This window comes from Erpetoichthys calabaricus, chromosome 2 (genome assembly GCF_900747795.2).
Source record: "Erpetoichthys calabaricus chromosome 2, fErpCal1.3, whole genome shotgun sequence".
NCBI lineage: Eukaryota > Metazoa > Chordata > Cladistia > Polypteriformes > Polypteridae > Erpetoichthys > Erpetoichthys calabaricus.
Window position 1 is genome coordinate 154,073,364 of NC_041395.2, and position 12,731 is coordinate 154,086,094.

General features: G+C 36.4%; 1 protein-coding gene across 1 annotated transcript in view; it reads right to left on the bottom strand.

Moving 5' to 3' along the window:
- The window catches only part of gk5 (glycerol kinase 5), a 143,868-nt gene that overhangs the window by 117,860 nt on the left and 13,277 nt on the right, over positions 1-12,731 (bottom strand). The window contains exon 4 of the mRNA XM_051922915.1: positions 11,218-11,311. Coding sequence (XP_051778875.1) covers positions 11,218-11,311 — 94 coding nt within the window. The remainder of the gene's footprint in view (positions 1-11,217; positions 11,312-12,731) is intronic.

Consider the following 12,731-nt stretch of genomic DNA (forward strand, 5'->3'; position numbering starts at 1 on the left):
TGTTATATTCTGGCCAAAGACTTAATTTCATCAAAGCGACATTCTTTGCTGTTGAGTGTGGATCATAGTAGGTTTTTTTTTTCTGGTTTCTGGTTATTTCTTCTTTGGACTATGGAGTGGACTTGTTAGATATGGGTTGTCTTTTTAGACATACCCTTTTCTGATTATTTTGTACCTTCTTTTTCCTGACCTTGTTAGTGTTTGCTCTCTCTTTTTGTTGTTAATAAGTTATAGAACTTTGTATTTTTTGTCCTAAAAAGCAGATGTTTACTGTCACCCTATTCATTGAAGTAAAATTTGGTATAATTTTGAATTCATAGTCTGCAAAGCTCACCTTTTTAGTTTGGGGTCAGGCTGCTCAGGGTGAAGATTGTATCGTAGGCAACATAGTGAAGTCCGGGTCCAGTTTTTGTGTTATTTTGATACCTGTTATTCATTTTTTGCCTTTATTTGGTTGCAGGATCACAACACAAGGGTACTTGTGATCAATCATTTCAGAAGATTGCTACTACTCATAATTTCAAAATTAGTCTCACATTATCATCAGAGGCAGGATTACATCGAGATCTAAATTCATAGATATCAGGTAAGAATAATGTAATCATATCTTTTCAGTGAAATAAACTCTTTCCAGTAGTAAAACCAGAATTCATGAGAGGCTTATATGTCACGATAAAAATTATATTTACAGTACTTATAAAAAGTATTCACCTTCCTGAAAGTTTTCATATTTCATTATAGGAAAATGTTGAATCATAGTGAATTTCACTTTTTTGACACTGATCATCAGAAAAAGACTAATGTCAAAGTAGGAAAATATCTCTGCAAAGTGGTCTTAATTAATTACAAATATAAATCACAAAATATGACTGTATAACATTTAATGACACTCCAACATCATCACTCGTGCAGTCAGTTGGTGTTAGAAAGCATATAATAATTTCAGTGGTGATCACTGGTCTGTAGTCAAGGAATTTCAATTGATTATAGCACATATACACCTGATCTGAAAGATCCAACTTGAAGTTAGTCACTGTCATGGTCTAAGCTACACAATGAAGACAAAAGAACACTAAGCAATTCAGTGAAAAGGTGTTTTAAAAGCAATCAATAAGAAGAAAACAAGAAGATATCCAAGTCACTTATTATTCGATGGAGTCCAGTTAAACCAATCATGAGGAAATGAAGAGGACAGCACAGCTATAAATCTGCCTACAGCAGACAGTGTACAAAAACTAAGAGATCACAAAAACTAAGAGATCATGCAAGAAGATGACAAGTGAGGGAGGCCACAAAGAGATCTACGATAGCTGTGAAGGAGTTGCAAGCTACATTGACTGATTTTGCAGAGATTGTGCATACTGCAACTGCTGCCCAGGTGCATCACCAGTCACAGTTTTATGGGAAATGAAGAAGTAGATAGTACAAAGCCACTTTAAGAAAAACACCACACATATGACATTTTGTCTAGCATTTTTTTGCCAGAAGGCAAGTCTACTAATACCAAAATTGAGCATTTACGTCATCAGACTGAACATCATATTTGGTATTAGCGATGTACATTTTCAAACATACATAATTCAAACTCTGAAGCATGGTGGTGGCAGCATCATACCGTAGTAATGCTTCTCTGTGAGAACAGTAGGCAAAACAAATGCAGCAAAATACAGGAAATCCCAGAGGAACCTCTGATGTAATCTACAAAAATCCTGCACCTTAGTAGATTTGTTTCTGAGAAACAAAACAAACCCAAGCATGAAGAAAACTCATGTAGGAATGGCTTAAGAACCAATAATGTTAATGTCCTGGAGAGGTTTCAATCCAACTGAGAATTTGTAGCTAGAACAAAGCTGTTCGTTCACCATCCCAATGCAATCTGACAGTGTTACGATTCTGAGTCAGAACCATACAACAAAAAAAGATTTGTGAGGCCTCCAAAAGACTTCTCTGGCCATTTCAGGCCTCCTTTGTGTGCCTGGAAAAGGCCTCACCTCAGTGAACGTAATCACAGCTCCACTGGCCAACCTCAGGATTTGTAGGCCCAAAAGGGAATCAAGTCTCAAAAATATACTTAAAATGTACCAAATAAAACTCAAAAATTCATCTCAAATAAAAGAAATTATAAAAAGCTTTGGTTGAGGAGACCAATCCACCAAATATTAATTCAATACAGGAAAATTAACACAAATGAGCACTCAAAAGAGCAAATAAGAGTTGACTGAAAAGGCAACCCACACCATACAAGTCTCAATACACTTAATTCAAAGAATAATACAAGAAAAGTAGCAGAAAAATACCAAAAACCCAGTAAATCCAACAACAATACTCACAACCTGAACAGACTTAAACATGCCATGCCTCTGCTCTCTTTCTGCTGTGCCCTAAATAGACAGATGGAGGCCTCGGATGTGGTGACATCAGGGTAGCTCTGGCTCTTGGGGCTACCCTCACAAGGCACATGGAACATATGATGTACAAAAGTACATTTAAAGACACAGTACAAACTTAGCCAACAATAAACAAAATCGACAGAAATAACATAAAAATATGAAACATAATTCAAAGACGACAAAAACATCTAAACACATGTTAATACATAACAGACAGTATGAGGTGTTTTGCAAATAACTTGGTAGGGAGCATGTGCTGATTACAGAGCATTACCACACCCACCACACGATGAACCACCTGGATTGTGACCAGAATGCAGCCAGACACCTTTAGCACCACACTGTAATAGTGTGAGGTTTTTTTGTTTTTTTTTAAAAAAACAGTGGCTGGAGTGCCAATCCTGCCACCAGCCCCTGAGTTTTCACTGCAAGTTGGAGGAACTGCTTGCAGGGCTGGATACAGGTTAACAACAAACCCAGGACGAAGCAATTGCATGTTAAGGGCTTTGCTCAAGGGCCCAGCGGAGTACAGTCACTTTCTGGTGTTTACGGGATTTGATCCGGCAACCTTTCCGATTGCTGGCACATATTCCTGAGAAAAAATGGCAGTATCCAGGTGTGCAAAGCTAAGAGAGAGAGAGAGAGAATAGGAAAACAATGGCAGTGTTACGATACAAAGCAAAGCTGAGAGAGACTCAAGGCTGTCATGGCTGCCAAAGATGATTCTACGAAATACGTGAAGGGGGTGAATAGTTAGTTTTATCATCAATTTTTGTTCTTTATATTTGTAATTAATTTAGATCACTTTGTAGAGATATATTTTCACTTTGGCATTAAAGTCTTTTTTTGCTGAAGGAGAATCAATAAAGCTAAATTTAAAAACCATCCTTTGTGAATTGTGTTTCCCATTTATGATGTGCACAGGTTTTTTTTTAAAGTATTTATTTAACAATATTATAGCAAAAAATGCATGTAGCTGGCACGTTGTGAGCAAATAACTAAATAACTGACATGTGGATTCTGCCATCCCCATTGACATGTTTAATATTCTTTGCTGCACAATTGTCTCGTATTATACCATACATTTCATGTTCCTTTTCAATGAAAACAGGAGATTAAAACATTTTCTTGGTCATTATTACAAATCTGTTGGAGTATCTAACAAAAAAATATATAGAATTTTTGGGTGGAGTATTAATTTAAGCACACTGTGATTCAATGTTGTATAACCATAAAATGTGAAACCTTTAAAAGGGGTGAATACTTTTCATGGGCAATTTTTTTTGTGTTCTGTATACGTAACAAACAAATTACTGCCAATATATATTTTATTAAATGAATAAAAGATAATGAAGGAGTGTTATCGTCTTTCCGTAACTGAATTAACATCCTGGATATTGTAGAAGGGGATATGTCAATACAAACACACATTAAAAAGTCCATGTATTTTTAAGGGGTTTGTAGGGGGTGGTAGGAATCTGCTTTGCTAGAGACTAGAACCACAACTATTCAATTGTTCTACTAATCGCTGCAGGTATTTAATCTTGAATCACTCTGCACTGATTTGTGGTATGCACTACTCCGCTTGAAGCAAGACACCGGCAGAAATCCTAATATATTATTTTTTCTGTGGCTGAGCACATCAGGAAGCCATCTTTGTTACTTGTCCTTCTGACACAGCATAGCATATATGGTATAACTGTGGAACAGCTGAGACAGCATTCACACCCACATGACAAATAAAATGAAGAGCTAGTTTGGAAAAAAGGTGTGTGTTCAGTACACAGGCTTCAGGTTGATTCAGAAAAGTTTGAATGTTCACATACAATTAAATACCATATAGTCTACATGTCCTATAACTGATAATGTGTTTGTTTCAGCACTTGATTTCATAAAAACATGCATGTTTTGCAGAAAGAGCATGCTATAATAATCGTCAACAGTGGAAACAGATGGCAGGAGGATATCACCTACTTTTCTTTTATTAATGATAAAATTTTTATTTTGCAATAGTGTAGCGACACAGCTTTGGAGAGAAGAGACAAATGAAACAGCAGGCGAAACTGCTGTGGGAGTAAAACTGTGGGTTCATGACATCTGAAGCATCAGCCTCTTAGTCCCTTTGTTTTTATCTCCTCAAAAAGGAAATGGAATTAGTGTCATATTAACGCCATCTGCCATTTTTGTAATTTTATTATATTTGAATAGCCACTCAGACATGTTTAGGTTGTGTCAATTGATATTTAGGCTTCGGTTTTTACCATTGACAGCTACATGTAAATTGAATAATTTCTTTTTCTTTGGTTATATTCTCAAATAAAAGTACACTTGTTTTGTTATGCCTTTTATGAAAGTGTTTATTTGACATTTGGACTTCAGTCTTCACAAACTATACACTTCAGGTCAGCATTTTGTCATTATTAGTATATCATGAAAAATGTTTCTGTTTTAGTTATGTGTTCAACATTTCCTGTCATCCCACATTTACCCAGATCACTGTAGGCATGGAACACGCATGAAATGTAGTATTCCAAATAATGATATATTATTTACCCTATACAATTCCAGACAGCTCACACCCAGATAAAAAGTTTTCCCAGCTCAAGTCTGTTTTGACTGACTTCAGTGAAGTCGGTGGGCGATGAGATAGCAGGCTGCCTGCTGCTTGTGCTGATTGACACATTTGCAAAACAAAGACGCTGATGAAGAGTTGTGAGGGAATTTAATGTGACCCAGCATTACGACTTTTTTCTTCAGGGAGTCTAGTGTTAAGACTTTCATTTGTTTACATTGTTCACACAAGCATTACTTTGTTTCTCGTCAGTAGAGTGTTCAAGCTTCTACTTTTTTTATTTGCCTATGCCATAGTCAGACAAAGTTGTAACACATACTCATGTTGTACTTTAACTTATAACAAACAACAATGCCATTTAGAGGCTGAACATTTAGGCACTGCAATGAATTAAATGTTTTAATTTTGGGGTTATTTCATAGTGGTTTGGGGTGGGAGGTTGGGGTTGCGTATTTGCCCACTTCAAGCACTGGTTTTCTCCCCGTAAAAGTATTGTTGGTAAGGAAAAGAAATGGTAGTCTGAAACGAAGAAGTGAGGTTCATATATATTCTCAGGAGAGAAGCAAGGATTGTACAGAAGAGACAATGTAAAAAGAAATAATGTTGTGAACTACAGTATATACACAGTTGTCCACGTCCCTCTCCTTTTTGGTCATGTGGAACACGTTAACAGAGCTGCACTAGTATTTAAACTGATGCAGCTGGTACCGCTAGTGTTAGACGCCAGGAAACAACTCCTGCATTTCTCCCTCCATCCCTGAGAAACCAACCTGAGCTTTATTGCTAAGCGCATCTTACTTGAGCTTTGCCGAGCCTTCCGTCTTCCACTTTACAGCTCATACTACATATCATTCCATTCCATGGCTAAAGTGAAACCATACAGGAGATGCGTTTGTTTTAGGAAATATTGAACTATCAAAATTTCCTTTCTTAGCAGATATCTATAGACCTAAGTGGATGACACTGCCAAATTTCATCTTTTAAACTAAATGGGAAATAATGTGTTTTGGTTGATGAGTAAGTGAGAATGAGCGAATGGGTTATTCATTATTATTATATATATATATATATATATATATATATATATATATATACTGTCACACACATGTGCATGGGAGGCAGCTAAGAGGACGAATAGAAGGTTAATACCACGAAAGGCCAGTGGGGTGGCAGGGTGCGCTAAACCTTTCTCTGCTATCCCTACAGGCCAAACATGGGAAATTCTGCCTGATTCCAGCCCCCCGAAGATGTCACTTCTGGTCCTGCCCTGAAGACATCACTTCCAGTTCTGGCCTCATTGACATCACTTCCATCAACCAGCCATAAAAACCATGCCACATCCTGCTTTTACTCTGTTCTATTCTGGACTCAACTCTGTACACATCTGTACTTAATACAGTGATACCTTGACTTACGAGTGTCGCAACTAACAAGTTATTTGAGATACGAGCAGTCTCTTGGTCGATTATTTGCTTTGAGTTGAGACCTAAAATTTGGGTTACGAGCCAGCTTCAGATACCCCACCCCACCACTAGTTCATGCAGCTCACCACAGTGAATGCCGCAACATCCCATGTCTCACTCGATCACTTTAAGCAGTTAGCTCGCAGTGGAAGCTTCAGTGTTGTGCTCGCATTTGTGCTTGCAGTTATTTTGCAAAACTTCGTTTTTCCAACTATGGGTCCGAAGAAAGTGAGTGCGAAGGACAGTGCAGAGAAGAAGAAGTGGATGATGTGCATTGAATTAAAGGAAGAAATTATAGAAAAACATGAGCAAGGTGTGCGTGTAATCGATTTGGCGAAGCAGTACAAGTGTAGCACTTCTACAATCTGCACCATACTGAAGCAGAAGGAGTTGAAAAAGGCTATAACGCCAGCCAAGGGCGTTAAAATCATTTCTAAACAGCGGACATCTATCCATGAAAATATGGAGAAGCTGCTGATTGTGTGGTTGACGGAGAAGCAGATCGCCAGAGATACCGTGACGGAGGCTATCATCTGCGAGAAGGCACGAGCGATTTACGTTAATTTGCAGCAACAGACCTCAGGCACTTCGACAGACTTGGCATCGGGCGAGCCGTTTAAAGCCAGTCAGGGCTGGTTCGAGAATTTTAAAAAGAGGACCGGCATTCACTCCGTTGTTAGGCATGGTGAGGCAGCGAGTACGGATATGAAGGCAGCTGAGGATTACCTCAAAACTTTTGCAAGAATAATAGCGACCGAAGGATACATCCCCCAGCAAGCCTGGACATGGATGAGGTGACATCAATGAGCTCATCGAGGAGCACTCCGAGGAACTGACAACGGAGGAGCTAAAGGAGCTACAGACGCAGCAGCACACGGAGGTTTTGCAGGAAATAAGTGACGCGGAGGAAGTTATCTCTACAAGTGAGATAAAGGAAATGTTGGGAATGTGGGAGAAACTTTCAGACTTTATTCAAAAGAAACACCCAGAAAAAGTTTCAACTGGACGCGTGACGGTGCTATTTAATGACACTTGCATGACGCATTTTAGAAACATTCTGAAAGGGAGGATGAAACGGACCTCATTGGACAGGTTTTTTTCGAAAACCCCTGCAGATGAAAGTGAGGAAGGTGTGGCGAAAAGGGTAAAAATCAGTGAATAACATTCAGTTATTCAGTTCAGCCTTTCTCCACCACCTCCGTCAGCATGTTCAACTCGTCTGATATCCAAGGTAAATGCTGTACATTATACTGTACTGTACTTAATAAAACCAGTTTATCGCAGTACATTCTATTGTATGGTGTTTTTATACAATATTCGTTATTTATACGTACATTTTTCTTATTTAAAAACATGTAACAAAAAAATTGCAGTGTTTTTTGGGGGTCCGGAACGGATTAATGGCATTTCAATTCATTCAATGGGGAAAATTGATTTGAGATAAGAGCATTTTGATTTACGAGCTCAGTCACGGAACGAATTAAACTTGTATCTCAAGGTATCACTGTATTTGCCTTTTGCATCCTGGATTCAAGTATACGGGTGGCTTCCCAAAACCTTTTCATGCCTCAAGGCTATTCATTTCACAATACAAAAGCAGCTTAATTCCCAACAGACGCCTTTATTTCAATGCGAGTGCAGTAAATTTCTCCAGTTACATTAGGAAAACCAGACACTCCTGCAATCTGCCTTTTTATGTTGGCAAAAATATGTTACGTTTTATGTATATAAATCCACAACACAGGAAAACTAAATATAGCACCTCTTCAGTCGGCAATTTATGACTACCAGTACAGTGGGGATGAAGAAGATTAAGCTTGGCTGAGATACTTTAGCTCTGACCTTTCGGCCAGTTACATGAGAAGTGACAACAGTTAAATTGATGAAAAACAAAAAAAAAAAAAAAAAGCTGTTCTGTGCATTGGCCCTCTTAAAAGGAAACTACAATCGAATTTGTACATTATGTTCATCACTTTGGAGGCTTAATATATTTGTCATGTCAACACACATTGTAGCAACTGCTTGATGATATGAACTATGAGTATGTAGGCATTTAGCTGGTTTGGCTGCATTTCATTATGCTTATGCAAATATTCCAAAATCCAAAGATATCCGAAATACTTCTGGTCCCAGGGATTTTGTATTAGGAATACTCAACCTGTACTACCCATTTATGCCCATTTGTATATTTTCTCCTATCTACTCTTATTTGACACCTTTAGCTCATCCTGCTCTAGGACAAGAGGTCTGGGGTTGATAGTAACAGGGTTATATTCTGGCATGACTTTATTATTATATTTTAATTGTTACATAAGTTTAGTTCAAAATAAAAAAAAATGATCATCAAATACCGGTCTCTAATAAAACTGTCACAAAATCTCTAAACATTTAATATATAATGATACAGTATAAGATAAGTAAATATTGCAATTAATTTCTTTTATTGTTTACGTATTGTACGCTTTTGTACATGTTGTAATGCTATGCACAGTAATTTGCTGTTTTCACACATTTGTCTAAATACATGAAGGTCCAGGGTTACAACAGTCTCAACATATGGCAATTCTACAATTACAAATGGGCACACAAAACCCCAAAATTTTCTTGTTTACTACATTTAAACAAATTTTGGTCCAATGACTTAGTGGGTTGGACAATGACGGACTGACTGACTTCTATTTTTACTTACAAAATAAACAAACTAGTTTTGATGTGGACAAATACACAGCAGCCATCAATAATGGCAAAGAAAAGTACGGCACAGTACAGATAAAATGTTTCCTTATATGACCTAGTACAGGTCCAATCAGTTTTACATAGAAGTGTTAACTCTATAGCTCACTTTTCAGCATGTCCAACTACCTCCCTGCTCAAGACAAACACATAATGTAAATCACTGATTAAAAAATAAAAATATGACTACTTGAGATGGAAAAAGAGATCACTTCATTGACCTTTCTGGTTTCAAAAAAATAAAACAGCAGAGAAAGGTGATGTTTCCAGTGGTGCACAAATATCAAATACTGCTTCACAAAGATCTTTTTGCCAGCTGAAATTCAGATAAAAAAATTGTTGACAGAAAGCGTATTCATGATGATCATTAAGGTGATAATGACAAAATTTTTTAAAAGTCATTAATACTACGTAACATATTCCTCGGACTGCAATATATCATCACAAGCTTAAAATGTCTTGTGCAAAACCTAGGTTCAGTGTACATTAAACGCCAAAGTAAAGTGGTTTTTGAGTTGGGTTTTTGTTTGGAGCTTTGCCTTATTTGAACTTTTTTTTTGAAAATTCTAAACCCACATCCTCTATTGAGATTAAGATGTTTAGTAGTAGTGTGCTACCTGAAACTACTAAAAATGTAGTGAGTGGGTCTCACTGGTATCATTATGACCCATTTAGACAAAAAAAAAAAAAAAAACATGTATAAATAACAAAATGTCAAAAACTACTGTATATGGGGTCTCACCAACAAAAAGTGCAACTATATTTGATGGCAATTGGTATAATCATTAAACAGGATTACAACAGACTTATTACGCATTTCCTGTCTATTATGGTCTATTCTAAAAAACCACATAAACAAACTGGAACCTTAACATTTTAAAAGAATATTCCATCTAAAAATTATATTTTTTATGTTACTTACACCATATAATTTGTAGTGGTGGCCAAAAAAATTTAATCTTATGTTTTAATATTAATGACCATGCACCGCATGGCTCATTACCAGGAAAATATTTGGCAAACACAGCATATTCACTGCCAAAAAAAGCTTCAGCAAATTTTGATAATCAACACTAGACACAAGTAACAAGAGATTTTATTTTTCTTTTTTCAGTGGAAGTTTTCATATCGTTTGACACTTCATAGCACTGGACACCAAAGTTTAGCCTTGCCATAAAATTCTCTCTCTATATTCTGCATAAGAATTAATATTTTTTTTCTCAGTCTCCACTACAAAGTACATAGGGTAACATTTTTTATATAATTTTTAAGTAGATTATTCCTTTAAGATACTACTATTTAACATGTTAATCCAATATTAAAGCAAGTGTTTCACTTGTTCAATAGAACAGCTTTATGGGCTCTCTGAGGACTTTATTAATTTGATACAACACAAACTCTTTTAAAAACCCTTTACTATATTTACTTTCATAATTTACACATAAGCATAAGTAACTTTTTTTGTTCATAACAATAAAGATACAAGTCACATTTAAAAGTAGTGCAAATAATTGTGCCGACTCATGCAACAGTACTAACATATAGGGAACCAACCTGATTTTGTGGTTACTACTCTTCACCTTTCAATATTACACACCATTAACTACTTAATGCTATAATCCTAATTAATATATAACCAAACTGGAGTAAAAAATAATTATGAAATATGTAAAATTAAATATGTCAAGTTAGAAATAGGTTGTTGGTTGGAGTGCAGTGGGTAGGATTGTCACTTCAGAGATCTAGCACTCTGAGGTTGGCTGTCACTCTTAGTCTTCGTTCATGTATGCACTTGAAGAATGTGCAGACTTTACATTGGTGTTTCACTTTCACATTCCCAAAGATGTGCTAGTTAGATTAACTGCCCATTCCAACAGAGTATGAGCAAGTGTGGCCTCTGATGGACCATAAATTAGATTAAGTTGTTTAAGAATGTTATGCTTACAATGCCAAATGATACCATTAATAACAGATAATGAAGGATATACAGTAAACTGATGATAAATGAGGAGTCCTAGAACTTCACTAAAATTCCTTGTATAGAGCATACACGACTTACCTTCATTAAGTATGAACTGTTCCAAGACTTCACTAGCTCAGTTGCTCGGAGGTCCTGCCAGCTAATAAAGTTGTGAAAAGGTTTCCTGGTTTCTCTGCAAAAATGCAGAATTTTTGATAAATGGTATTAAAACAACAAAAATAAAGCAATGTCTAACAAAGGCATCTCCAACAACCTCCCTCCTCAAAGGCAAACACATAAAGTAAAAAAAGTGATTAACAATCAGAACACTTGCCTATTGGTTTCCTTTTACTTTGGGCTTCACTTTTGCTAGGCTTGCTCATGGTAGATTTATTATAAAAAAAAATACAATCTACAATGTCAGTTCACTTTTTCACCATATCATCAGAGCATCTTATTTGGATCCAGTTATAGTGCAAGATTACCGGTACCTAATTTCACTTGCATAATTTATTCCAAAGTGACATGCTGTCACTTGAATCTCTCAGCAACATATGTTTCATTGTCAAGGTTTAGAAAAAGAGTTCAGTTATCTATAAAAAAAATACATAATGGATAAACCACTACCATGTGGAAGAGGTTACAAGGTTGAGATAAACATCAGAATGATGAACAATGCATTAAAATAAATAAAATCACATGCAATTCCTCCAGGTGTCTTTTGTCGAGTTTCTTTCTCATTCTCCCTTGTAAGGTACTTCATATGGATACAAGCAAAATGGTGTCCCATTCAATTTTATTGTGAGCCAAAAATAACAAATTGCAAAAACAACACAGGCCAGAATTAGAACATGTGAAAGATTTTAACAAGAACAGCCCAATCAGCCCAGTAAGCTTGTCCATCCTATTCACTTACCATATCCAAAAAACATCAAGTCGAGATTTGAAGGTCCCTAAAGTCCAAATCTCCACCACACAACGGATAATTTGTTCAATGTGTCTGTGGTTCATTGTGTGAAGAAAAACATTTCAGAGATATCTGCCCTGCCTTTATCTTGTTGCAGAATTTATTTTAAAGTAACACCTGGGAGCCGCTATACTAATCAATCCCTTTCAAAATTTTAAACATTTCAATCATGTCACCTGTTCACCTCCATTTGCTTAACTGAAAAGGTTCAACTCCTTCAATCCCTTCTCATAACTAACACCTTTTAATCCTGGGTCAGCCTAGTCTCTCTTATCTGGACTTTCTCTAATGTTGCTATGTCTTTTTTGTAATATGGAGACCAATACTGTACACAGTATTCCATGTTAGGTGTCACTAGTATTGTAAATAGCTTAAACATAACCTTGCTTGACTCATACTCTATACATCGTGATATTTAACATAACTTATTTGAGCTTTTGATCACTTCTGTGCACTGTCTGGATGTAGACAGCCATGAGTCCATTATGACTCCTAGGTACCTCCCGTATGGTATACATTTAAGTTTCAGACCTCCCGCTGTATATTCATTTCTATTTACTATGTGTAATACCATACATTGACTAACATTAAATTTCATTTGGTACTAATATGCCCAAGTGTGTATACCATCCAAGTTTCTCTGTAA